This window comes from Rattus rattus, chromosome 5 (assembly GCF_011064425.1).
Source record: "Rattus rattus isolate New Zealand chromosome 5, Rrattus_CSIRO_v1, whole genome shotgun sequence".
NCBI classification, from domain to species: Eukaryota; Metazoa; Chordata; class Mammalia; order Rodentia; family Muridae; genus Rattus; species Rattus rattus.
This window is the reverse complement of record NC_046158.1, coordinates 125742588-125768361: the sequence shown is the minus strand read 5'-3', so window position 1 is coordinate 125768361 and position 25774 is coordinate 125742588. Positions and strand designations below refer to the sequence as shown.

Below are 25774 nucleotides of genomic sequence, written 5' to 3'. Positions count from 1 at the left end.
CACGGAGGAAAACTTAGGGCAGTATTTAAAAATGCTGTCGATGACTTAAGACTCTTACCTTACAAAACCAGAAGAGAGGACAAAGCAGATCCAATGCAAACAGAAGGAAGAGAATAATCGAGGAGAACAGAACCAGTGGAAGAGAAAACGAGCTGCCTTTATTGAGAACTAAGCTTTGATTTTTATCTTTGAAAAAAAAAATCAATAAAATCGACAGGTCTCCATTTTAGACTGAGAAAGACAGAGAGGCACGGGGGATGGAACTCAATTCATCAGTGTCAGAAATAAATGAGGTGGGAGACTTCCAGATAAGAAGGCCGGTGAAGCAGAGATGATAATAATAATAAAATAATAATAATAATAATAATAATCGTCTCTCTTCTGAAGAGTGGAGACAAGAGTGGTGAAAGCATACGTGGACAAAGGATGAGATGACAACACGGGATGCAAAGCAGTAACCATAATGCAGCCTTGACCCACAGTTCCTGGGAGGGGGAGGGGAAGGGGGAGGGGGAGGGGACGGGCAGGGGGAGATGGAACAAAAGCCAGATGGAAGATGGACAGTCCCAGTCTCAGGAAAGGCCTACAGCCACCACACGCCTCAAAGCCCATCACCAGTTTTGGGAAGACAATTATTTCTCTGGTACATGTGCCACTGAGTATCAATAAATCCTACTTTCACCGCGAGGTGTGCCTCGGGGGTGTGGTGGGATGCTGTCCTGAAAGAGAAACTATTGTTAAAAACTGAGCTGCATCAGGGGATCTCAGTTTTGCTGTCAGAGTCACTGGGTGAGGGAAGACCCAGAGAGGCAGTCGGAGGAGATCAGGAGAGATGGCGGCTGACTTGATGAAGACAGGAGGTAGGTAGCAGGAGGCTCTTCTCAGACTGCGCTGTGCACAGGAGACACACCTCATCCTCTGTGGCCAAGAATAGATTGAACCGACCGAGAATACGCTGCAGTTTCTGAAACATGTCGATGTGAAAAGCGTCAGTCTCTGAAGCCACCTGTCTGCATCCAGCGTCGCAGACTGAGACCTTTAAAGGTCCAGAGGGGTACTTGATTCCCACAGCGGTGTGCTTGCAAAAGACTGATTAAAATCTGAAGGACTTGAAGGTGTGAAGATGGGTCCCAAGTCTGTACTGGTCTCAGAGATGAGGGTAGCTTTTAGTCTTGATACATTTGGAGACATCCACATGGGTAAGACATTAGTCACCTCACAGGGTATGATCTGGGGAGTCAAGGAGGTGGAAGGCAAAAGAACTCACCTAGCCCAAAGACTAAAAAGTTAAATGTGGCTTTAAAGGTTCCTGATGCAGAAAGAATGGCAGGAATATGCTGATAACCTGGATGACAGCTCTCAAAAGAAGAAGTAGAAATGGCCAGTAAGTACTTGAAAAGGTGTTCAGCATCCTTAACCAAAGAGGGAAGTGCAAAGTAAAAGGACTCTGAGATTCTATCTCACTTCAGTAAGAATGGCTACCACCGAGAAAAGTGGGAACAAAATACTCACAGGAAGAAATATGGAGTCAAAATGTGGATCAGAGACTGAAGGAAAGGACATTCAGAGACTGCCCCACCTGGGGATCCATCCCATGTACAGTCACCAAACCCAGACATTATTGAGGATGCCAAGAAGTGCATGCTGACAGGAGCCTGATATAGGTGTTACCTGAGAGGCTCTGCCAGAGCCTGACCAATTCAGAGGTGGATGTTCTCAGCCAACCATTGTACTGAGAATAGGGCCCCCAAAGGAGGAGTTAGAGAAAGGGCTGAAGGAACTGAAAGGGTTTGCAACCCCATAGGAAGAACAACAATATCTACCAACCAGACGCCCAGAGCTGCCAGGGACTAAACCACCAACCAGAGAGTACATGGAGTGACTGATGGATCCAGTCACATATGTAGCAGAGGATGGCATTGTCAGGCATCAATGGGAGGAGAGGCCCTTGGTCCTGTGAAGGCTGGCTGCACTAGTGCAAGGGAATGCCAGGGCAGGGAGGAGGGAGGGAGTTACTGGATGGGTGGGGGAGCACCCTCATAGAAGATGGGGGAGGGGTATGGGATAGGGGGCTGCTGGAGGGGAAACCCAGAAAGGGGATAACATTTGAAATATAAATAAAGAAAATATCCAATAAAAGAAAAAAATGATAAGAAAAAGAAACAAATAGACAAAAAAACTAGGAGTTTTATAACACAGAGGGTTTTTACATGTTCTATTCTTGAAATTTAAAATCAAGTGTCATGGCCAAACACCTTCCAAAGGCTCGAGGTAGCAGTCATTCAGACTCTTCTGGCATTTGGTGGTGGCTGTCACTCTTGCCATATGACTTACTCCTGACAATACTCCAATCTGTGTTATCCCAAGTCATCTCCCTTGTGTGTCATCAAATCGCTCTCCTCAGGAAGAGCATACGGAATTTAAAACCCAACACAGCCCCAGGATGACCTTGTCTTTACTCTGTCACATCAACTAAACCCCTTTTCCAAATAAGGCCACATTTGCTGGTGCTGCAAATTAGGGCATGGGCATGTCTATCGGAGAGATGAGGAAAACCTGGGAACACGTAACAGCATTGGCACAGTCGAGAGACATGTCCATTCCCATCTCAAGGTCCCTGACAGATGCTAGCTGGAGGAAAGAGGGCTGAACACTTCCCTTTCCTAATCACCCACACATAACTGCTGGCAAAGAAAGATGCAAACTGTAAGTCAGCAAAGCCTTGGACCTGTCTCCAGAGACCATTCCGTGTGAGACAACATGGGTCTGGTGGTTTGAATGAGAATGGCTCCCATGGATCCATATATTTGAATGCTTAGTCTCTAGGGAGTGGCGCTATGTAAAAGGACTAGGTGGTGTGGCCTTGTTGGTGGAAATTGTCACCTGTGGGTGGGTTTTGAGGTTTCAAAAGTCCCTGCCATGCCCAGAGTCTCTCCTTTGGCTTCTAGATCAGGATTTAGTTTTCAGCAATTGCTACTGCTCCAACTCCTGCTTGCATGCTGCCATGCTGTGGGGCCGTGATAATAATGGTCTAAACCTCTGAAGCCATGGCAAGTCCCCAGTTAAATGCTTTCTTTCACAAGAGTGGCCTTGGGCATGGTGTCTCTTCATGGTATTAGAACAGCGACTAAGAGACAGGAAAGGAGAGGCCCAGCCTGCCCAAGGATGAAGACTGGGCAGAGAGGTATACCAGACCCAAGCAACAACAACCAAAGGATGTTTCCCTACGATTCCAATTCATATCTGAATAGCGAAAAAAGGCAGAGGGGCTTCTCGAAAACCAGTGTTTAATGAGACTTTTTGAGAGGTTTTCTCATTCTTGGATCCTTAAGCCACAAGACAAAGTCTGGGACCTCTCTGGTGTTCCATAAATTCTGTGGAGTGAATACTTGAACAAATGAGGTAAATAGATTAGAATTTTTCTAAGGACCTCAGGTCTCATGGTGCCCTGAACGTGCCCTCTGTGAAGGGGTGATGTTATCTGAGCTGGGTTCTTAGGTTCTGTGATGGTGGGAAGGAGACCAGGCTCAGAGAGCTACCGGCAAGGCTTTTGGTCAGAACTGTAAGGAGAATGGAGCTATAGCCCCATGCTGGCTGGGCAGTGGCTTTAGGAAAGGAAAGGAAAAGCCATAGCTAGCTCAGCTGCAGCAGCTCTCTGGTCAGTGGGCTCCGCATCCGGTCATTTTCAGCCTTCCTGGACCTACATGCCCATTAGTAGGGCTGCTGAGATTTTGAGCCTGGGCCTGGTTTCCTTGTTGGGGTGTGTTGTAAGAAAGCAGAACAGCCACAACCCCTTTTCCAGCATCTGCTACTGTAGCCCTGTGGGGATGGCCTCCACCCAGTGAGGTCGATTCTTTCCCTTTTAATGTACAGTGGGCAGGATGACCTGTCTGAAGGGAGAGTGCGGCCGCTGACTGACTGCTGAGGCCTGGTCTAAGAGGCAGACACCCCAGCTCCTGTCCCATTTGCTCTTACAACTGTCATTGTTTGTTTGTTTCTTTTTTAAATTTTTTTTCCATCTTTATTAACTTGAGTATTTCTTATTTACATTTTGATTGTTATTCCCTTCCCGGTTTCACGTCCAACATCCCCTAACTCCTCCCCCCCCCTTCTGTATGGGTGTTCCCTTCCCACCTCCCCCCTTCCCACCCTCCCCTAACAATCCACGTTCACTGGGGTTCAGTCTTAGTAGGACCCAGGGCTTCCCCTTCCACTGGTGATCTTACTAGGCTATTCATTGCTACCTATGAGGTCAGAGTCCAGGGTCAGTCAATGTATAGTCTTTGGGTAGTGGCTTAGTCCCTGGAAGCTCTGGTTGCTTGGCATTGTTGTTCATATGGGGTCTCGAGCCCCTTCAAGCTCTTCCAGTCCTTTCTCTGATTCCTTCAACAGGGTCCTGTTGTCAGTTCAGTGGTTTGCTGCTGGCATTCGCCTCTGTATTTGCTGTATTCTGGCTGTGTCTCTCAGGAAAGATCTATATCCGGTTCCTGTGGGCCTGCACTTCTTTGCTTCATCCATCTTATCTAATTGGGTGGCTGTATATGTATGGGCCACGTGTGGGGCAGGCTCTGAATGGGTGTCCTTCTGCCTCTGTTCTAAACTTTGCCTCCCTATTCCCTCTCAAGGGTATTCTTGTTCCCCTTTAAAAGAAGGAGTGAAGCATTCACATTTTGATCATCCTTCTTGAGTTTCATGTGTTCTGTTCATCTAGGGTAATTCAAGCATTTGGGCTAATAGCCACTTATCAATGATGTTTGTTTGTTTCTTTTCTTTTCTTTTTTTTTTTTTTTTTTTTTTTTGACAAAGCCCTGGCTCAAGAAAATCTCAGCTGAGGTTGATGCAGCATCAGTAGACAGAAAAGTAAATGTGCCTTCTAGATGATTCCAGCTCTGCCTACTGTTGTAATTCAGTTACATGGGAAATCGCCTGTGAGAACTGCATAGTTGGGTCAAGCAAACCCCCAGGGCAGAGGCAAAAGTGACATTAAATTGTTTTAAGTCACTGTGTTCGTAGTAGCTTCTTTTGTGTGTGTGTGGGGGGGGGGTAAAGGTCAACCCAAATGGTATGAAAACAGACCCCAAATCAGTGTCTGTAAGCTCTCTACCGCCGTCTTTCAGAGTCCCTAGTCCCTGGGAGGTTAGCACCCACCCTAGGTCAGTGGTTCTCAACCTTCCCAATGCTGGGACTCTTCTGACTCTTCCGTAGGGTTCCTCCTGCTGTGGTAACCCCCAATTATAAAGGTATTTCGTTGCTACTTTATAACTGTAATTTAGCTACTCTCATGAATTGCAATGTAAATATCTGATATGCATGCTGTCTGACATGTGACTCACAAACAGCGTCATGACCCACAGACTGAAAACTGCTGCCTTGGGCAGATGGTAAGTGTCGTTCACGGAGGTGGACTTACTGAGCACTCCAGTTTGAAAGGCTTGGTGGAGGTGGTGAAGCAGGCGTTCTGGATGGGATCTGGGTCCTGGCCTTGGTTCCACTGAGCCAACAGTGCGTCCTGATAGACTTTCACTCCAGCGGCAGTAAGCGCCTCGTCCACCGCACTCTCTATATCATAGTTGTTGATGTAGGTTGTGTTTGACTCAGCTGGGGGGTGCACAAAGTAGACACAGTTCCCCTCCATGCCGATGTTCAGGAGGGTCTCCACGGTTGTGTAAGCGTCCAGTGTATTCCCATAGACAATGACCTTCCCTGGAAAGAGAGGGAAATGCTAAGACATACAGCTGGAAAAAAAAACTTATTAGTCAAATGCTAATAATGCCAAATTGCTCCCTCTAACCCTTTCATTTCTCAGCTGCAGGAAGCCAGTAGTGTTACCTAGCAACGGCGACCAAGATAATTTAGTAAAGAATTGGCACAAAACATCCCACAAAGTAGTCAAGTACTTCTAACACAGAAGTAGGACATTCATTTATGTTCCTATAATTTGAAAGTTGAAATTATGCTGGAGGAAATGGTCTAGAATAAAACCTTTTATCTTGTTTTTGTTCCCTATTTGCTACACTTATTAAAGAAACGAAATTGCTGAAGTCTGCCATGCATACAACTTCTTGTGAACCAGGAAAAGACACTGGGTAAAAAAAAAAAAACACGCTCAAAAAAACATGCTCGAATATGGGATGCGACAGGGGGTTTTAATATGTAAATGTTGACCTGGGTTGATTTCAAGGTATTTCCCTTTGGTTTTTGAGAACCGATAGTCAGTTTTCAATGGGTAATTTTATAAAGATTCAAATTGCTGATTTTAGAATGTAATGTGTCAAGCCCTAGCTAGAGGGACTGAACGGTGTTATTTTGCTTATAAAATCATAAAAGGAGCTTGAAAGAGCATTCTGGGGGTAGCAGCCAATGTCCTGTGTGTTTGCGTTTCTCAGAAATGCTACAGAAATAATTACAAGTGTTAATTTATTATTTTGCAAGTTTCAAGATCTATAAACTGTAAGTATTTTCTACTGTCTTTGATATTGAGTTGGTTTTTTAAAAACATTTCTTTACAAAGAAAAAATGCCTGTAGACTCGTTTTTCAGATCTATTGAAAGAATTTTACCATAAAGTCTACACTCAGTGAGACTCTTGGGTTTTTTTTTCCTTCTTCTTCTTCTTGTGGTTCATACAATGGTATGAAAAGAAAATTCATAAGGCAAACTAAACAAGTGTATTTATTCAATTTGGCTGAATAAATTATGTAAAACCTGCTTTTTTCTTTCCTTTTATTGAAAATTGATTTTTTTTCATACAAGATTCCCTGATTACAGTTTCTCAGCCCCAGTTCCGAAAGGTCCTACTTCTCTTCCATCCAAATCCACACACTTTCTGTCTCTCCTTAGAAAACAACCAGGCACCTAAAGGATAACAACAAAATAACTCCAAAACAAACCAGAACGGGACAGAACAAATCCACAAAAGAAAAAGAGCCAAACAAAAAAGCACAAGAAACATACAGATGCAGACACACCACACACACACACACACACACCTTTGTAACACTCCATTGCTGTTGGGAGTGCAAACTGTACAACCATCCTGGAAAACTATTCTGCCGTTTCTCAGAAAATTGGGACTAATTCTACCCCAAGTCTCAGCTATACCACTCCTGGGCGTATACCCAAAAGATGCTCTACCATCCCACAAGGATACTTGCTCAATTCTGCTCATAGCAGCTTTATGTGTAATGTTCAGAAGCTGGAATCAACCCAGATGTCCCTCAACGGAGGAATGGATACGGAAATGAGGTTCATTTACACAATAGAATAGTACTCAGCTATTACAAACAAGGACATCATGGAATTTGCAAGCAAATGATGGAATTAGATATATATGTAGCAGAGGATGGCCTTATTTGACATCAATGGGAGGGGAGGAAGGCTTGATTCCCCAGCGTAGGGGGATGCTAGAGGGGTGAGGCGGGAGTGGGTGAATGGGTGAAGCACCACCCTCATAGAGGCAAAGGGGAGGGGGGAGGAAGGGGATGGGATGGGAGGTTGTGGAGGGGTAACCAGGAAGGGGGATATCATTTGACATGTAAACAAATAAAATGATTAATAATAAAAATATCATCCTGAGTGAGGTAACTCAGACCCAAAAGGACATGCATGATATATACTCGCGTATAAGTAGATATTAGCCATAAATACAGGATAACCATGCTATAATTCATAAACCTAAAGAAACCAAATAACGAACAGGGCCCAAGGGGAAATAAAATAGACACTGAAGGTGGATGAAGGGAGGGGTCTGGTTGTGAGAGAGGGGATGGGGGCAGGAATGGGGTGCAGGGGTTATGTGTAGAGAGGGGATGGGAAAGAATATAAATCAACAGTAGGCAGGGGCTGGCATCTCTAGAAGTATTTGGCTCCAGGTAGTCTATCGGGGTGACTCTAGCTGAGACTACCGTCAGTGAGAGTCTGAAGAAGCCACCTCCTGTACCCAGACAGGACTCCCAGTGGAGGGATAAGGACACCGATCCACCCTAAAAACCTTCCACCCAAAATGTGTCCTGCCTACAAGATGTGCAGGGACAAAGCTGGAGCAGAGACGGAGGGAACGGCTAACCAATTACTGGCCCAACTTGAGACCCATCCCATGGGCAAGCACGAATCCCTGACACTGTTAATGATTCTCTGTTGTGCTTGCAGACAGGAGCCTAGTATAGGTGTCCTCTGAGAGGCTCCACTCAGCAGCCAATGGAAGCAGAGACCCACAGCCAAACATTAGATAGAACTGGGGAGTCTTATTGAAGGCTCATGGGGGAAAAATGGAGGGACCTGAAGATGCTATGGACTCCCACAGGAAGACCAACAGAGTCAACTAACCTGGACCCTTGGGGGCTCCCAGAGACTGAACCACCGACCAAACAGCAAGCACGGGCTGGACCTAGGCTCACTCCTCCTGCACATATTAATAGATGGGAAGCATGGTCTTCATGCAGGTCCCCAACAACTAGAGTGGGAGCTTTTCCTGACTCTGTTGCCTGTCTGTGGCTCCTGTTACCCTAACTGGGCTGTCTTGTCCGGCCTCAGTGGGAGAGGATATGTCTAGTCCTGCAGTGACTTGATGTGCTATGGTAATGTGATGTGGGGGAAGAGTCCCCCTTCTTAGAAGAGAAGGGGATGAGAGGCTGGGCTGTGTGTGTGTGTGTGTGTGTGAGAGAGAGAGAGAGAGAGAGAGAGAGAGAGAGAGAGAGAGAGAGAGAGAGAGAATTGGAGAAAGGAGAGGCTGTGTTTGGGATGCAAGGTGAATGAATGAATGAATAAATAAATAAATAAATAAATAAATAAATAAATAAATAAACAGACAAACAAATAAAATATTATGAGAAAAAGAGCCTCCAGAAATGCCATAAATGCCATTGAGTTCGATCTATTGCTGGGCATGGGACCTACCCTTAAGAGTGCTTAGTTTCCTCGGTGATACTTCCTTGGAGAAAACTAAGTTTTCATTTGCAAGTGGTTTTCAATTGGAGATAGCTTCCGGGTTAGGGACTGGGGTGTGTCTCTACTTTTCCTCTCAGCCCACGGACCCCGTCTTGTTCAGACCTGTGCAGGCCCTGTGCGTGCTGCCTCCATCTCTTGTGAGTTTGTATCAGGACTGTCGTGTTTAGAAAGATTTGTTTTTCCTCGGTGCCCTCCATCCCCTCTGCCTCTTACACTCTTCCCACGTCCTCTTTTTCAGAGTCCCTTGAGCCCTGAAGGCAGGGATTTGATGGACACAGACCTTTCAGGGCCGAGTATGTCAAGGTCTTCCCCTTCCTGCACATTGTCTGGCTGTGGGTCTCTGTGTTTGCTCCCATCGGCTGCAGGAGGAAGCTTCTCTGGTGATGGCTGAGCAAAGGACTGATCTGAGCACAGCAGAATGGCATTAGGAGTCACTTTGTTGCTATGGTCCTTTGGCGTAACGACAGTATTTGATTTCCTCTTATGTGCCTGGCCTATCTGGTCTCAGGATCTTGGCCACCCAAGCAGCATCAGATATAGGTTCCATCTCATGGAGTGAGCTTTAAATCAAATCAGATACCGGCTGGTCACTCCCACAAGCTGTGTCCCATGACTGCACCAGTGTGTCTTTCAGGCAGGCTGCCGCTGTGGATCAGAAGGTCCGTAGCTGGGCTGGTGTTTGGCTTTCTCCTTCGGTAGAACGCAGGGCACCTTCTATTACCGTGAACACTGGTCCGCGGGTCAGGCAGGCACCAGCTTGACTTCAGTAGGCCTCACTGTCAGTTTCTGAAGACCTATAGGCTTGACAAGAGCCTCGGTTGTTTGGGGGTTCCCATGGACTCCCCTTGGCCAGCAACTCAATAAGATTCGGCCTGTTTCCAGTACTAGAAGCTTTATTTGGTGATGAAAGATGTCCGTTCAAGGCTTGTTGCCCTCATTATTTCACAATTTAATTTAGGTTGCATTCATAAATGTATGTATTTTAGGAGGCTTCTACTGTGTTGGGCTTCCATACAACCCCTCAAATGACCCTTAGTTTTAGATGTCCCTCCCTGCACTCCTTTGGTACCCACTTCCTTCCTCCTCTCCATTTGACCCTCACTTTCCAGTCTCCCACTCTGCCCGTGCCCATCTATAATTATCTATTCTATCTCCCCTTCCTAGGAACATCCCTCCTAGTTTCTTATTCCCTACCTAACCCTCTGTTGTTATACGGATTGTTGTAGTTTGCTTATCAATGACTTAATAGCTACTATCCACATATAAACAGCTTACAGCTGTACCCCATTTTGGGGGGTAATTTGTTTTCTTGATGTCCAGGTTTCTTAATCTATACATTTTGGCTATTATCCCTCTGTCATATGTGTGTTGGGGGGGTGTAAAAATCTTTTTCTATTGTGTACCCTGCTGCTTTGGACACTCAGTTTTTCATAAAGAAACCAGAAATACACAATAGAGAAGAAATAGCATCTTCAGCAAATGATGCTGGCCAAACTAGATGTCTGTATGCAGAAGAATGTAAACAGATTCACACTTATCACCCCGCACAAAACTCAAGTCCAAGTGAATCAAGGACCTTAGCATAAGACCAGGTACACTAAATCTGACAATGGTACAGGAAAAGACTTTCTGAACAGAACACTAATAGCACAGACACCAAAACATTAAAAAAGGAGACCTCATGAAACTGGAAAGCTTCTGCACAGCAAAAGACACCATCAAAATTCACTTTCAATCCAACACTTAAGAAGAAGATGATCTATTCAGGAAATATATAAGCCCTAAGGACTTCCAGTGGCCTCTCTGGGGAAGCCCATGTCTAGAAAATATTACAATCTGCTACAGAATGCCAAGCCAGCAGTGAGGGTGGGTCATCCTCACCACCTTGGCCAGGGGCTTCCTACTGGGCTCTGGGGAGCAAGTTGTTTAGATCAATAGGTTCCCTGGCTGACAGAGCCAACATTTCGTTTAAAACACCGAAGCTCCCATCTGCTGCAAAACAGCCATCTTGGCTGTCCAGCAAAACCAAGAGTGAGCCTGCCAGGAGAGCCGAGGCATGAACCTAAAACTGTCCGGGTTGTGTCTTCCTACTCTCTCTAAATAGACATTCCAAATCTGCTCATTTTTAGGTGGAGAAATTTAAGTGTGTACGCCCCACAGACACCACAGTGTGGTGTTTTCTACTCTCTACTATGCTAGCTGAGAGTAATTTCACTGTGACATTTTGCTAGATGCCCGGGGAAAAAGGGCAGCTCTGCTGGGTATGCAGCAAGCTGGACTCTCTAAGCACTCCCCATGGACTGCCAGCAGCTCCAGTGGTGCTTTCTAACTCAAAAGCAATATATTTTATAAGACCTAAAATTTTTTAGATAAGTATAGTGAAAGTCTGAGGCACGAACTGTTTTGGCTATTATGAGAGTTTTTAACTGTGACAAAATTTTTGAGAAATATCAACTTATAAGGAAGAAAGATTTATTTTGCTACCCAGTCAGAGGCTTTGATCATGGCCACTTGGTTCTGTTGTCTTTTAGACTGGGTTTGAGTAGAATATCATGGTAGGGTGGGTGTTTGACAGAGGGCGTCTGTTCACTCTATGATGGCTGGGAAGCAGAAGAGACAGGAAGAAGAGGGATTCAAGGTTCCCCTTAAAAAGACTTTACTCTAATGAGCTAACTTCCTTCCAAGAACCTTGCATTAAATGGCTGCCGACATAGGTTCATCTAAGTCTTTATTTAAATACTTTTCATCTGATTATATTTTTCTCACTTCTCAAAAAGTATATTAGAATCTCATTATAAATCGTTTGGAAGTAAGTCAAACTATAGTACAGACCGAGGCATACATAGCCTTCCACAAAGAGCGGACATGCTAACGGCCTGACGTAGCCAAGCCAGTCTGTTAGGCCTTGCCAGTCCAATCTGCTGCCTTTGAAATGTCTACTCCAGGGGAGTCAGGGGTGGAGGGTGTCTTTCCATTATTTTCCTGAAACCTGGAGTTCTTTTTCCACCATTGCACACTTTTACTTTGTAAAGAAGTTTTAGATTCCATTTGTTTATCTTGTGACTCCAGCACGCCAGGTACAACATCAGCACGTTTATATACTTCTCTGTTGGCTCCAGGACACATGAGGCTGGGACCTACCTGACTGGGCAGTGAGGAAATGAGGAGAGGACAGAGGCATCTGCAGAGAAATGCTGGGATCAGACAGAGTGGGCTGTGCTCGGCCTGATACAGCGGTACCAACTGTACGACACCCGGAACCTCACTCAGAGCATTGCCTATGTACAGCAGAGGAGGAGCAAGGCCGCCTCAGTAGTCAGTGTAGGGGAGCAGCGACAGGCTGCAGTCATCCTGAGGGAGCTTAACTGCAGTTGCTAGTTTTTCCACACACTGGTCATTCATTGATAAGCATTGGTCATTGGACTAGAAGAAGGCTTTGCCAATTTCCCCTGAACTTCACCAGGAAGAAGGCTTTGCCAGTTCCCGAGGATCTGGGGGATCAGTGTCCTGGACATATCGATGTCCCTGTAATAGCACACGTTCATTCAGGACTCCATGCTCTCCTTACTTAGTTACTCAAGCTTCCTCTGCTATCCAGTCAGTCTTCTTGTTGCCAAAATAAACTGCTCAAAAGGAACCAATCTAATGGAGGAAGGGCTCATTCTGCTTCAGCTTCGTGATGGGAAGGAACGAGAGCCTTCGCAGTGGTGTCTGTCATGGCTTGCTCCTATGTCAGTGACTGAGGACGTGGGGGGAGCTCGGGCTGGAGTCTGTGCTGGGGTGTAACTCACGAGGAGTAGGGCCCCTGTTTCCTAAAGGTCCCATAATGTCCCGCAATAACACCACTAGCTGGGGAATAAATGTGGGAGAATTTTATATCCTAACCACATCCTTCTGCTATCAGTCTCCACTGGCTCGTGCCCACCCATCCCACGATGCAAAAAGTATTCAGTTCAATTTCAGAGAGTACCCGGCATCTTTAAAGTGCCAATACTATTCAGAAGCCCGAAGTCACTGCTGAGATATAGGAAAATCTCTTAATTTTGAGCCCCTATAAAATAAAAAAAAAAAGGAAATTGCACAATTCAAGCACATAGGGCAGCAGAGTAGACATCCCCATTCCGAAAGAGAGAGCAGGAGGGCCGCAAGGAAAGGCCAGGCCAAGGACCAAACTACAGCAAGTTAGACACCAAGTCCCACTGTTCTGTGTCTGGCACCTAGGGCTGGTGGCATCCCTTGGGCTCCAATAGGCTTTGGTAGCCCTGGGCTACCATAGAGCTCTGGTACCTTTGATATATATAACATCTCTCTTGAACCATAGCTTTCCTTTTGGGAACGTTCCATGTTCCCGGCATCTGAAACCTAGAGTTTCTACAGCAACTGAAGCTTCACGGTTTCACCTGATGGCCTCTCGGGACCTTGCTGCAGGAAGTCTATCCCAGACGTGCACTGCCTCTTCTCTGCACTTTTCTGGAACCTTGGTGTGAACCTCCATTACTCCCCAACCCTTGCCTCCTGGATCTCGGTGAAGCTGGCACCGTGTGGATGCTGCAGTCAAGTTCTGCCAGCTTGAGAGGTAGCCTGACCGCCTGAACCATGAACGCAGCGGCCAACCGCCTGTGTGACTCCAGGATGGAGTGCCTTTCCCTAAGTGCTCATTTCCGAGAGATCATCGTCCTCTGTGCTCCCGTGCCTCTCCACTTTTTCTTAAATGCAGATTGGTTTTCTTTTCCCAAATGAGCTTTCAGGTTTACACCTTCAGGCCTTTGACAGTTGAGCTCTTGCCCTCAAGGCACCGTTCCTGCCTCTCCAGGGCAGGCTTCACTCAGTTGTCGCTGTAAGAAAAACTTAGTCACCAAGTGGGCTGTGGAACGCAGTCCATGTTCACCAGAACAACTCTGGATCTGATTTTAGGCTCCCCGTGTAGCTCACAAAACCCCACACAATCTACAGTGTACCCAACGTTGTATGCGACCACAACCAGCAAATAACATTCCTGCATATGGGCGCCACTGAAAACCAGGGAAGCAAGAAATCCCTTGTGTAATGTCCTGCTTCACAGAGACATCAATCAGGCACATAAATAGATGGGTTTCGAAAGGGGCCACGGGAGCTTCTGGAGGCCCTTACGGCCTTTACACTGTGGTGCTGGCCTTGTTTTAGATTTCAGACTGTAGAGCTTTCTTACAATTTAGATGGAGTTTATCCATTGCACAATTACCACATTGCAAGGGCCAGATCAATTTTGGGGTTAATCGAGTCAGAGCTGAAGACAGCACAAGAGGGACAGAGACAGAAGGACAACGAGAGCCCAGGATACAGATTGTCCTTAGTCCTCAGGTTCCATAGGAAAGGAAGAATTCAAAAGCCGAGGAAGGAACGTGGTGGCTCAAAGTGTATTTCAGCAGAACTGAGGGACATGTGAGTAAGGAACCGGAAGGGACAGGACATTCTACGGTTTGGTGACCGCCAGGAGAAGGACAAAGGACATGGAGGGGTCTCGTAGGCACAGAACATATTGGTCCTGTATGAAGGGACTGAGGAAGACTCGGGCTGCATAAGGCACTGTAGCATCCTCTTGACAGGACACTGGCTTTGGTTAAAAGTGAATTTCATCAATGCAATCCCAGGGTTCGGTGCTTTATAATTCTGTGTCTCTCAAGCCTTCTGGAGGGAGAACTTTCCAAATGTAACAAAAAAAAAATCAGGCACTGCTTTGAAGTTTGTACGTGAGTGTGGGTGCTTTCAGGTGGGAAACGGGAGGAGCTCCTTCGAGCCAGTTTCATGCTAAGGGAGCCCAGTCATGGTGTGCTGTCCAGCTTGCCTTTCACACGTGATCTGACAGGTGGCAGATGAAGGGTGAACTGTCCCACCTTCCAGTGGCTGGTTGGAATTCTGGGTATATTTGTAATAAAGGACTATGATCCACAACTGCCTAGTTTCCATGGATGCCAGTGTTCCCCTCGCTAAATTACAGACCTGGAGGGAAGGAAGGCAGGAGCCCAGAGGGCAGCCCCAGAGGTGACCTTGGGACAAGAAGAAACAGGGAGACACTGTCCTGCTTGGTGGCAGCTGTCCCAGAAGATGGGGAGACGGGGGGACCACCCAAAGGGAGAGGAAGCATGGAGAGGAGATACAAGGGAAGACCTGTGTGAACCGCCTACCCCTCGCTTCGGACTGATGCAAATTTCTGGAAAAGGTGCCTTCTCTCTGGTACTCTTTAGGGCAGGAGTGAACACACCTGCAAGTGTGGCAGACCACGCCTAACACACCACTAAGTCTCAGCTACAACAGAGCGGCTGGGCAGGAGGGCCCGGGACTTATGTTAATGGAGGAAGAGGGTATCAGTTCTTCCTGGTCCCTGATTACAGGAATAGTGTCAAGGGTCTGAAAATCCCCTCATATGTAAGAGTAAGACACTTTGTAGGAAGGGGAAGCTAAGTTAATCTTTCCATTAAGTTCAAGGAACAAAATGCAGTGTTTTTTTCCCTTTAGTCAGACATTTACCACAAAAGTAATGGAACCACCTTTCTCAGAAATCATTTCAGGAGAGGCCAGGAAATCTCTGTTCTTCTGACTCAGACACTGGGAGAACCTGCTTTGTCCCAGCTCAGGAGCTCACCTACGCCCCCCCCAACTTGGCACCCCAAAAGGTGAAGGAGGCTTCTAGGAGAGACTCCAGCTGAGGAAGAAAGGAAGGACACCCTGACCTGGTGTCTGACTGCAAACTGGCAGCTCTAAGAACTCAAGAGAAAAACGAAAGAAAAAAAATCTCTGTATGTGGATTGGACAAGGATCTTCTTCCAGGCTACGTAGGCGAGGAGACCCCCCCAAATCCTGGGGGTGGCTTTGGGGAGGGGGTGTTCTTTAGTTTTTGAGACAGAGTCTCCTGACTGTTGGGATCACAGGTGTGTACCACCACGACTGATTACTGTTCACTTTTATTGCTGTAATAATATTCATTATAATAATATTACAATATATTATTCTTTTCTGGAATGTGTGGGCACATGGGTGTCCTGGCATGCACATGGAGGTCAGAGGGCAGCGATGTGGAGTCAGTTCTCTCCTTCCACCTTAGGTTCCGGGACTCAAGCTCATGTCACCAGTTGGCTCACAGAGCCCTTCACCCTCTGAGCCATCTCTCTGGCCCTATTCCGTCCTATTTTAACAAAGACTTCTATTTCCTCCGTCCACTTCAAAAGAGACATATGGTCATTCTATGTGACCTCTTCATCTCCAGACAGGCCTGGAAGATAGGTCTTATTGTTATCTCCACCCCACCCCCACAGAAAGCAGAGTGGAGAGGTCAAAGTCACACTGCAGCCAATGGGCGGGTGCAGAGCAAGCAGACCCAGCAAGTGTGCTTCCCATTCAGCAGCCAGAGCCGGCGCTGTGCTCGCAAATGGATACACGATCCAGGATTTAAAAATACTCTAATTGGAATTTTATCTGGATGAAATCAAGAACTTGCTAGTTAATGAACGAATTTTTTTTAAAAAAAAAATCATAGGATATTATGAAAAAACACTTGTTGACAAAGCCTATCTTGCCTACGAATAGACAATACTCTTTCTGCTTTGTATAAATCAGAGCATAAGGTTTCTCTGACCCCAGCCTGACCTGCCTCATTTTTCCCTGCCAGACATAAAGGGAAGAATGTATTCGCTATAACAAAGGTTCTGTCGTCGGTGACTCGTGCACTGGAATTTTAATGTTTGTTCCTCCAACAAGCATGCTTTTAATAAGGCAGTAAACTGTATTTAGCTACAGATGAAAATAATTGATCCATTCCGAGCCATTAGGGTGGGCTGGTTGTTTCTGTTTTTGTTTTCACTTTCACCCTCCTTTTCACTTCCATAGAGGGTACAGAGGTAAGGGCAGATGAATTTCAATTAGTTTCAATTAATGCCGTAAACGGTGCTGATGTATCAGTTCCTGGGTTCTATTAGGACACCCCCAGCTGAACACTCCTGGTTTTGTTTGTACTTGAGAGCACCATTTGAGCCATGACGTCACTCACTATTCTCCACAACCCCGAGCAGCATGCATAGCTGGGGTAATTGACATCTGTAACTCTAGAGGACAGAAAATGGAGTCTCAGCTGCTCCCATCCTAGCCACTGGGCTCTCCTTTGGGAGCAGAGGACTGTGGTGTCTCAAACAGCAGCTGGGAGAGGGCCATAGTCTGAAGTGACATCTGCGTGTGTACAATGGGTAGTCTACTCCTCTTTGGAACAGTCATTGTTCCTGACATCCATTATCTACCAGCCTTCTAGAACAATCGCTCTGTGATACAGGAAAGCCAAGCCTGGCTTTTCCTAGGACTTAGGAAGTGGACCCAAGAGAGATGGACAAGCCTCCCTACCACAGCCAGTATATTTAAGGAGTTATGCAATAGTGTGTGTGCGTGCGTGTGCATGTGTGTGCGCGAGTGCATGTGTGTGTGTGCGTGTGCATGTGTGTGTGCGTGTGTGCCTGTGTGTGCGCGTGTGCGTGCGTGAGTGTGTGTGCGTGTGCATGTGTGTGTGTGTGTGTGTGTGAGATATGAATGCAGGAGTGTGCATGCCACAATGCACGTGTGGAGGGCAGAGGACACTTTCAGAATTTGCTTTCGTCTTTACACTGTGGGTTCTGGGGACTGAACTCAGTCTTGCACAGCAAGAGCTGTTATCTGCTGGGCTATCTTGCTAACCCATAAACAAAGTCTCACTCTTTAAAAGCTAAGGCTAGCCTGGAATTCTTGGTGACCCTCCTGCCTCAGCTTCTTTTTCTCAGAGTCTTCTGTTACTTTCCCCTGCCCCCATCACCAGCTACCTGTATACAACGGGAATTAGTTGAGATAGTACAAGAAAGCTATTAAAAGAATACCCACAGTCCTTCTTGGCAGTATGAAGAGGGAGTGGACTGAGCTGCAGCCCATCATTCCGGAGGCAGGAAGGAACACAGCCTTATTCTTTTTATGACATGTCAGACTTCCTGGCTCTGGCCTCAAATACCACTGAGCCCACAACTAACTGGAAAATAAACTGGAAGTGGTTGTGCTCACTGGACCACCAAACGTAAAGATGACCATTTCTGGCTGTTACTTGTACCTACGGCTACACGAGCTCTTTTGGCTGTTACCATCCTCGGTAGCCTGATGTTTTAGGTCAATTTCTCTCTGCTGACATGCAAATACAGATCACAAGATCACCTCCATCATGGCCCCTTGGTCATCACCCTTCACGGGGTTCTTCTTTCTCAGGAAGTAAACTGTTAAACTTGACCTTGGGCAGACACCCGTGTCCACAGTGTCTACTTTCTACGTGATCCCAAGCCTTTATCTTCTGCCTTTCACAAGCTGTCTGCCCAGGCCAAGTATTAGTCCATTGTCTTCCCTCCCAACATAATATTTTTATTAATTATTTGGGAATTTCATACAATGCACCCTGAACACATTCACTTTCCATTCCTCTCAGGTCTACCCCCCCACCCTTATGCACTTCCCCCAAACCCCACCAAGTCCAGTTTGTGTTGCCTATATACTCACTGGAGCATGGTCAAACTCCTAGGGGCCATCCCCTTAAAGAAAAATGAGTTCTTCACCACCTCCAATCCCGATCAGAAGCCATAAGTTGTGAAGAGTTACACTTTATCATCTTTAGGACTCCCTTCAATAGCTTCCTGATTGGACTGTTTCTTTTGGGAAGGGGCTGGGGAACGAAGCTGTCACACAAGCCTTCAATGTCTCTCACTCTCAGGTATGAAAACTGCAATAGATGTTTCCTTGCCCACAGTCGTCAGCAGCAACATATGTCACGGATATCAACCTGGTCTCCACCAACAGCACAGATCATGGACATCAACATGCCCTCTGTTGGCAGCATGAATCATGGGCATCAACATGGCCTCTAGCAGCATGAATTCTTTTGAGGAAAGTTAATCCACGATCACAGTCAGGGTGCTCGTGGTGATAGCCTGTTTGGGCAGCATGTTCAGGGTTTCCTTCCAAAATGCAGGTCTAGCAAGACCACAAGGGCTTTTGACTGTCAGAGGGGACTTGAAAGTCCACTGGTAAAGATGGGGTCCCATCATGGAGAAGGGAAGTGGACACAAGCCCCCATCCCAAACCTAGAAGCCATGTCCAATTGTCACACACACACACACACACACACACACACACACACACACACACACACACACACACACGTCTTCTCCAACACAATCTCACTGGGTATACAGACCACACTCAGGGGCAGGTTCTGGGCCCACTAGTTAGATGGCCAACACAAAGTGAACTGAATGGGTTTTTGGATATTTTTTATTTGATAATGCTTTGTTTGGGCTTTTTTAAACCCATTTTTAATTATATGCATGGTTTCTGATGCTGTGCTTTTATAGTTTGTGTGTGAGTGTGTGTGTGAGTATGTATGTGTGTGTGAGTGTGTGTGTGTGTGAGTGTGTGTGTGTACGTGTGTATATGAGTGTGTGTGTGCTATAGTGATTTTTCTTTGGTTTTTTTTTTTCTTGTTTGTTGATTTTGTTTTATTCCTGTTTGTTTGCTTTATTAGTGTTCCAAGGAGAGAGAGAAAAAAGGCACGGAGTTGGATGGGAAGGAAGGTAGGGAGGAGGATCTGGGAGGAGATGAAAGAGAGGAAACTGTATTCAGAATATATTGTATGAAACAATTATTTCTGATAAAGAAAAGAAAAAAGAAAGTTCAGGGATGAGACTCACAAGAGCTCAGTGAGGAGATAAAAAAGGTCATCAAGGTGACCCACAAGATGGAAGGTAAATGCTTTTCCTGAGGGTCTCCCCTCGATGCTGAATACACCATCAGTTGCTATGAAGACTAGGATTTTTAGGGGGTTCTCAGTGGAGCCCAAGCTGCCTTTGCTCTATGCTGCAGCGTGAGCTCAGTCTGTTGTTGGCTCTTAGCTCCCACACGCAGATAAGCTTTCTGTAGCCAACTGGGTGACTATCCCAGGCACCCAGGGATATCAGACTGTGCTCTGGATAGCACCCAGAATATCCCAGGGAATTCAGACTGTGCTCCAGTGACTCTGCATTGTTAAGTGGGAGCAGGGAAGGGTCCAGAGGAATGTGTGGTACTGGAGGAAGGGACAGGAAAATAAGTTCAAGACCATGGTCTGAGTGGGACTAATTAAAATCATGCCTGAATGTGACTTAAATTATGGAAAAGCTACACACAGAGTTTCTTTAAGGCGGGAGGTAATGCTTTCGTTCTTATGGTTTTACACATGAGGAGTCTTCTGAAAAGTACTCTAGACAAAGCTAATGTAACTGGGCTGGGCTGGGCTCTGCAGGCACTCTTCAAGCCTACCCTCTATGCGAAGAATGCCCACCTGAGTGACCTGGAGAAAATTTAAGACACGGAACTAGTTTGCACACACTTCTTATCCTGGCCCTTTAGTGGACAAGGACAGGCTCTCAGAGTGGCTCCACCATGGTAGCAGACAATCCTACCTCTCAAAAAAAGGAAAAACCACAAAACTAAAAGCCAAGCAAACAGGCATGCAAGCAAGAGATCAAACAAACAAACAAACAACCCAATAGCGCTCCCCTTTAAGGGCCTTCCAGACACCCTCCATTTCTGACAGCTGTGCCACAGAAGGGCAGGCTCTCCCCTCACATTTGAGAACCACGACAATAAGAAGACACTGGCGGGAGATCGCACTGCTTCTTGCTTCTTGCCTGGTATTGGGGTCAGCCTGGAGAGCTTGCATCGCTGCTCTCAAAGGCTCATTTCTTGGTCAAGATGTCCCATGGTCCTAGCACCCCCAAATACTCAAGAGCACCCCAAATATTCAACTTTAAGGTTAAAACACTGCCCCCCATCAGGACTGTTAGAATCCTAGGGCGCGCCATGTCCTTTGGCTTCTCTGCTTTCGGTGAGTTTACATTCTGCTTTGAGTCTGATAATTTGATATAATTTGCCTCAAGTTATGTGGATTAAAAAGGGTTCGGCAAACATGGCTCATTCCCTGGTATTGCAAAGGTTTCTGGCACCCAGCCATGCCCGGCCATTTCGGTGGCTGCTCTCCTATTGCAGCCTCAGGAGGAATATCTTCAGTAAAGACTACGCGTCCTTCAAAGCCTGAAGTATTTACTTCCTAGCGCTTTACAATGACCACGCGCTAAGGCTCCTGGATTGGACAATCCCCTGTAAATCCTGGAGCCTACGCAGGTCAATACAAGATTATTAAATCTATGGTGGTTATTTTTAAAAACAGTAAGATGGTGAAATAGGTTTAAACCTAGAACTCTGGAAACACTTTATGACAAATTTCACATCTGCTCGCTGGATGGATACATACATTCCGCTTCTGCCAAGGATTCCAGACCCACTGAGTTTATGATGATTCATGGCCGACCTTTAGGTTACCTTTATTCCAAGCTCCATGAAAATATGTCAAGAGCCAGCATGGCCTTGTGATACTGGTATTCTCCTGAGTCTAAAAACCTGACAAAGAAAGCCTCACGAAGAACATTACAGGCCACCCTCGTTCATAAATTTAGAGACAAACAGTCCACATCATACCAGCAAACCGAATGCAGCAATGGCGGGAATGCCATTTGACACCCATTGACTTTTATGTCTTGAATTCACTAACTTCGGAAGTTTTAGAAGACCTAAGTCACTAACTGAAAAGCAGAAGAATTTGCCATCTAATTCTACTGAACCAACTGTGTTAATGAATGAAGTGAGGCTTAACACATGAGAATAGTAAATTGGGCGACTTAAATGCTTCCTTTCTAGGCACTGTGGGGTCTTTCTGTTCTTTGCCTGAACTGCAGGTGAGGATGAGAAGCTCAGCTCTCCCGGTGGGACTCAGTCTGGCCTTGGGGAAGGCTACACACAAGATCACCTCCATTTCCTGGATTCCAGGTTTCAACCAAAGATCCACGGGCGGCCAGGCCAGGCTCCGTTCTGGTTATTTCGCGAGTCAAATAACGTCAATGAAATCCAAACGGGGGTGAGGAAGATGCTTGGCCAGGGCTTTTGAGTGGTGCAGGCATCTGTGCAAATGTTTTCCTTTCACAGTTGGGTTCGAAAAGTGGTCTGCAGCTTGAATGTGTCTGTTTGTGGGGAGGACGGAGCAGGCCACGGCAAGAAAGGGAACAATGGGTCCAAAAAGAAGAAAAGGACCCTTCCCGTGCCCGCCTTTCTTCCTCCTCCTGCGTCTTTTCAGCTTCACAAAGGGAGACATATTTTCCATATAATTGCTAAACATGTTTGCTTATTAAATTATTCTTTAATTAGTTAATGATTTTAGCCATGCTTTGCTCTTCGGATATTCATTTTGTGTAATAAAATAATTATAGATAATTAAACTATCTCAAGCCTTTTTCTTTCCCCCAGAAAACATTCTGGGTATCCAAAAATGACAACAAGTTGCAAATTAATCTGGAAAACAAAGCATGACAGATGAATGATTTGCTTGGAATTAATTAGGCACTAATTATATACTGGAACTAGATGAAGAATAAGTCTCATTATAAAAATAAAACGCTGCTCTGAAAGGCTGCCGTTACAGTAACTTTACCTTCTGTGAGGGTGGAGTTGTTTCTCAGCCAAAAGAGCGCCCTAACACAGTCTTCCTCGTCGTTGAGGATGAAAAGGTTGGAAGGAACTGTCCCAGTGTAACGAAGCTTGCTAAGTTGCATAACCTCTCTGTTCGTCAGGTGCTGCTCAATGTCAGCCCCTGTGGGGCACGGAACCTGAGGTGTGTTACAGAGATATGAATCAGTGGTGATAGGGCTAGAGGAAAATAAGGTATTCACGGTGACATTCCATACTGTGGTGTGGCCTTTTCTGTCCCCAGATAGAGTTAATTGGGTTTTAATAGAGAGGGGAAGAAATACACAAATAAACAGACAGAATGACTACTTTGAGGCAAATCATAGACTGAATTGCTTGCGTTACCTAATGCTATGTAATCAATTATTCCAAAATTCAGTGGCAGAAATCAGCCACTTACCACATTCTTGTCCATACTGCTTTTGTAGGTCAGTTATCTAGACAGCGCAAGTCGGGGGGCAGCTTCTCTCTGTGCTACGTTGTCTGAGGCCTTGGCTGAGAAGACTCAAAGGCTAATGCTGACCTGAAGCTCTTCGGGGACTCATCTGGGCATAAACATCAGTTCTTTCTCTTTCCTCCAAAGAATATACCAAGTATCTCAGGCTAACATGTTGCCGTCAACCGTCCAAAAGCTGCTGCTCCCTGTGGTCTGGAATACCCACTTAGGACTTGGGCATCTCACACCGTAGGAGCTAGGTCTCCAGGGAAAAGGTCTTGGAAAAGGAGCTTCACACTAAGCTTCTCTAGCTTAGTCCTGGGACTCCGGAAGTGTCCTCCCACAAGATCCTGTTCTTCATGGGGAAAGGGGGTTGCTATAGTGGGCTGCCCAAGATCAGGGGATCAAAGGCCTGTAAGAGGATTTGAGTGCTTTGGAGATGGCGGATGTGTATAGCTAAAGTTATCTTCTTCAGGTGCTGAGGGTGCACAGATGGGCCAGGCAGAAAATGGAAGACTGGCATTTACCTATGAAAGGCTTAAAGCTGGCGTTCACTTTACCAGGAGAGAAACTGTCTACCTCATTGTCCCTCCCTCTCCCTCCATGCCCCCTCTCTCATACAGAACTTTCCTTTATATGACTTCTGCTCTTTCTGTAGACATAAGCATGAAGGGGACCAGCAATTTTCCTCTGCAATAAGAAAATGACAGCGAAATCCCAGTAAATGATAATGACCAACACTGGTTCTCCATGTTGAGGACACCCTGGCAACCAAAAAGTCTTGTGCCTTAGCCAAAAAGTTCAGCCATGCCTCAGCCTCATCCAGTCATTGCCACGGAAGAACGCAGGCTCAGGACGGCCCAATCCGATTTCTCAAGCAATGTCAAAGCCTTGGGTTTGCATGTAGACTCTTGACTTTTATTTTTTGACTCAAATTAAAACCAAACAAACACTGTTGTTAATGCCAAATAAAATGGCACGGTTGCTTGAGGTTGACCAGGAGGCCACTTCTCTTGCCCTTCACTCTGGCTCCCAGGGGGAAATTGTGTGGACAAAGAAGCAACCCAGGGAACTGAGAAAGGCCAGTTGAGCCTTTGGTGGAAGCTAGGTAGGTGTAGACTGTGTGGCAGAGTCTCAGAAGACGAAACTGTGAGTCAGGAAGGGTTCTACAATGTCAGTGGGCACACAAGTCTGCTTGCAGTACAAGGTCTCAGATGAGTCATGCACTTCTCTCCCCCTCAGACCTTGACTATAGCCATCTTATAAAATGAGGCTGATGGCATGCCCCCAACCTTACAGAGGCTGTGAGGATTGCATCGGTCATCTTGATTGTCTCATGAAGAACACTCAATAGCCTGAAGGGCTTGTTATCACCCTGATGAGGATGCCCAGGGCAGTCGCATCTCCCAGGCATGAGCACTCCTTCTGGAAACAGACATTCAGACTTTGAGAAAATACGTCTCTCTGAGCAGATGCCCTAACTCTGGGCCAGGATATATGAGCCTTCTCTCCACAACAACGCTAGACGGGTCTGGGGACGAGGCTGGGCATCCTGTCAGTCCTGAGTATTCATCCCTATAGCTTAGCATCACGGTGACTCCAAGCCTCTGTGGGGGCTCAGTTTGTTCCTTCTCTTTCTAAGTGTAATTCTAGGAAATGAACAGAATCACCAGGACTTTCTGTTTTTGTGGCGTGTCCTTTGATAAAAATCATGTTCAGCAGGGGCAGAGTTTGAAGATGCTATCTATGCGGGTATCAGGAATTTCACCCTTTGTTCCTGTTAACACCTTTCTTTCTCCAGTTTTTCTGTGTCGGGCATTGCTAGTGCTGCTTTTGTGAACCTTCTCCAATAATCTGTTGCTGTGTTATTTTCCTTTATAATATTTTAATTTTTTAATTTTTTTTACACTTATGTGTGCGTGTGAGCATGTGGGGGGGGGCGGTGGTATGTGCATGTGGGTGCTGGTGCCTATGGAAGCCAGAGACCTTGATTCCCTGGGTTTGAAGTTACACAGTTGGGAGCCACTCAGCACAGGTGCTGGGAATCCAACTCAGGTTCCCTGGAAGAACAGTGCTTCTGTGCTTCTAACCACTGAGCCATCTCTATTTCCCAGGGAAGGGGCAGACCTGCCATGATGCACATGTGGAAACCAGAGGACAACTCACAGGAATCAGATCTCTGCTTAGATCATGTGAATTCCAGGGCTCAACTCAGGCTGTAGCCTTGGCAGCAAGTCCTGGTTCTGTATCCACTGAGCTCTCTCTCTGGCTCCCCACTGGGCGCTTTTAACTATCTTTTAAACATGATTTATTTTCATTTTATCGGTGTGTAAGCATGTGTGTCTGTGAGTGTACACCACACATGTGTTGACAGCAGTGAAGGCCAGAAGACAGCACTGGATCTCCTGGAGCGGGAGTTACACGTGGTGGTGAACTTCCTGGCCTAAGTTCTGGCCACTGAACTGAGGTCCTCTGTAAGGGGAGCAAGTGCTCCTAACCACTGAGCCGTCTCTCCAGCCCTCTAACTGCCTTTTTATTTATAACAGGGTGTGGGGGGCCATTTTGATTGGATGCGTTTCTCCTATTTTGATAGTTTGGTGTAAACATGGCCTTGCTCGTACATCATGACAGTCTCTGCTGTAACCTGAATTTCCCCTGTGTCATTCAGGTTTGTACCTTCACGTCTAACAACTGCATCCTTTGCCTTTCTTTTTCTCACCTTTCACCTTGCCCAGGACTTGGTGGGTGAACTTCTTCGCTCTGCTTCTCACCACTCTTTGCCTCAGTCCCTCCCAACAGAAAGGCTTTA

General features: G+C 46.2%; 1 protein-coding gene across 1 annotated transcript in view; it reads right to left on the bottom strand.

Annotated features, from left to right (window-relative positions):
• The window catches only part of Cfap61 (cilia and flagella associated protein 61), a 260690-nt gene that overhangs the window by 70331 nt on the left and 164585 nt on the right, over nucleotides 1–25774 (bottom strand). Inside the window, exons 20-21 of the mRNA XM_032904350.1 lie at nucleotides 22495–22669; nucleotides 5411–5703 (exon numbers count right to left, since the gene is read on the bottom strand). Of these exons, the coding sequence (XP_032760241.1) occupies nucleotides 5411–5703; nucleotides 22495–22669 (468 nt within the window). The remainder of the gene's footprint in view (nucleotides 1–5410; nucleotides 5704–22494; nucleotides 22670–25774) is intronic.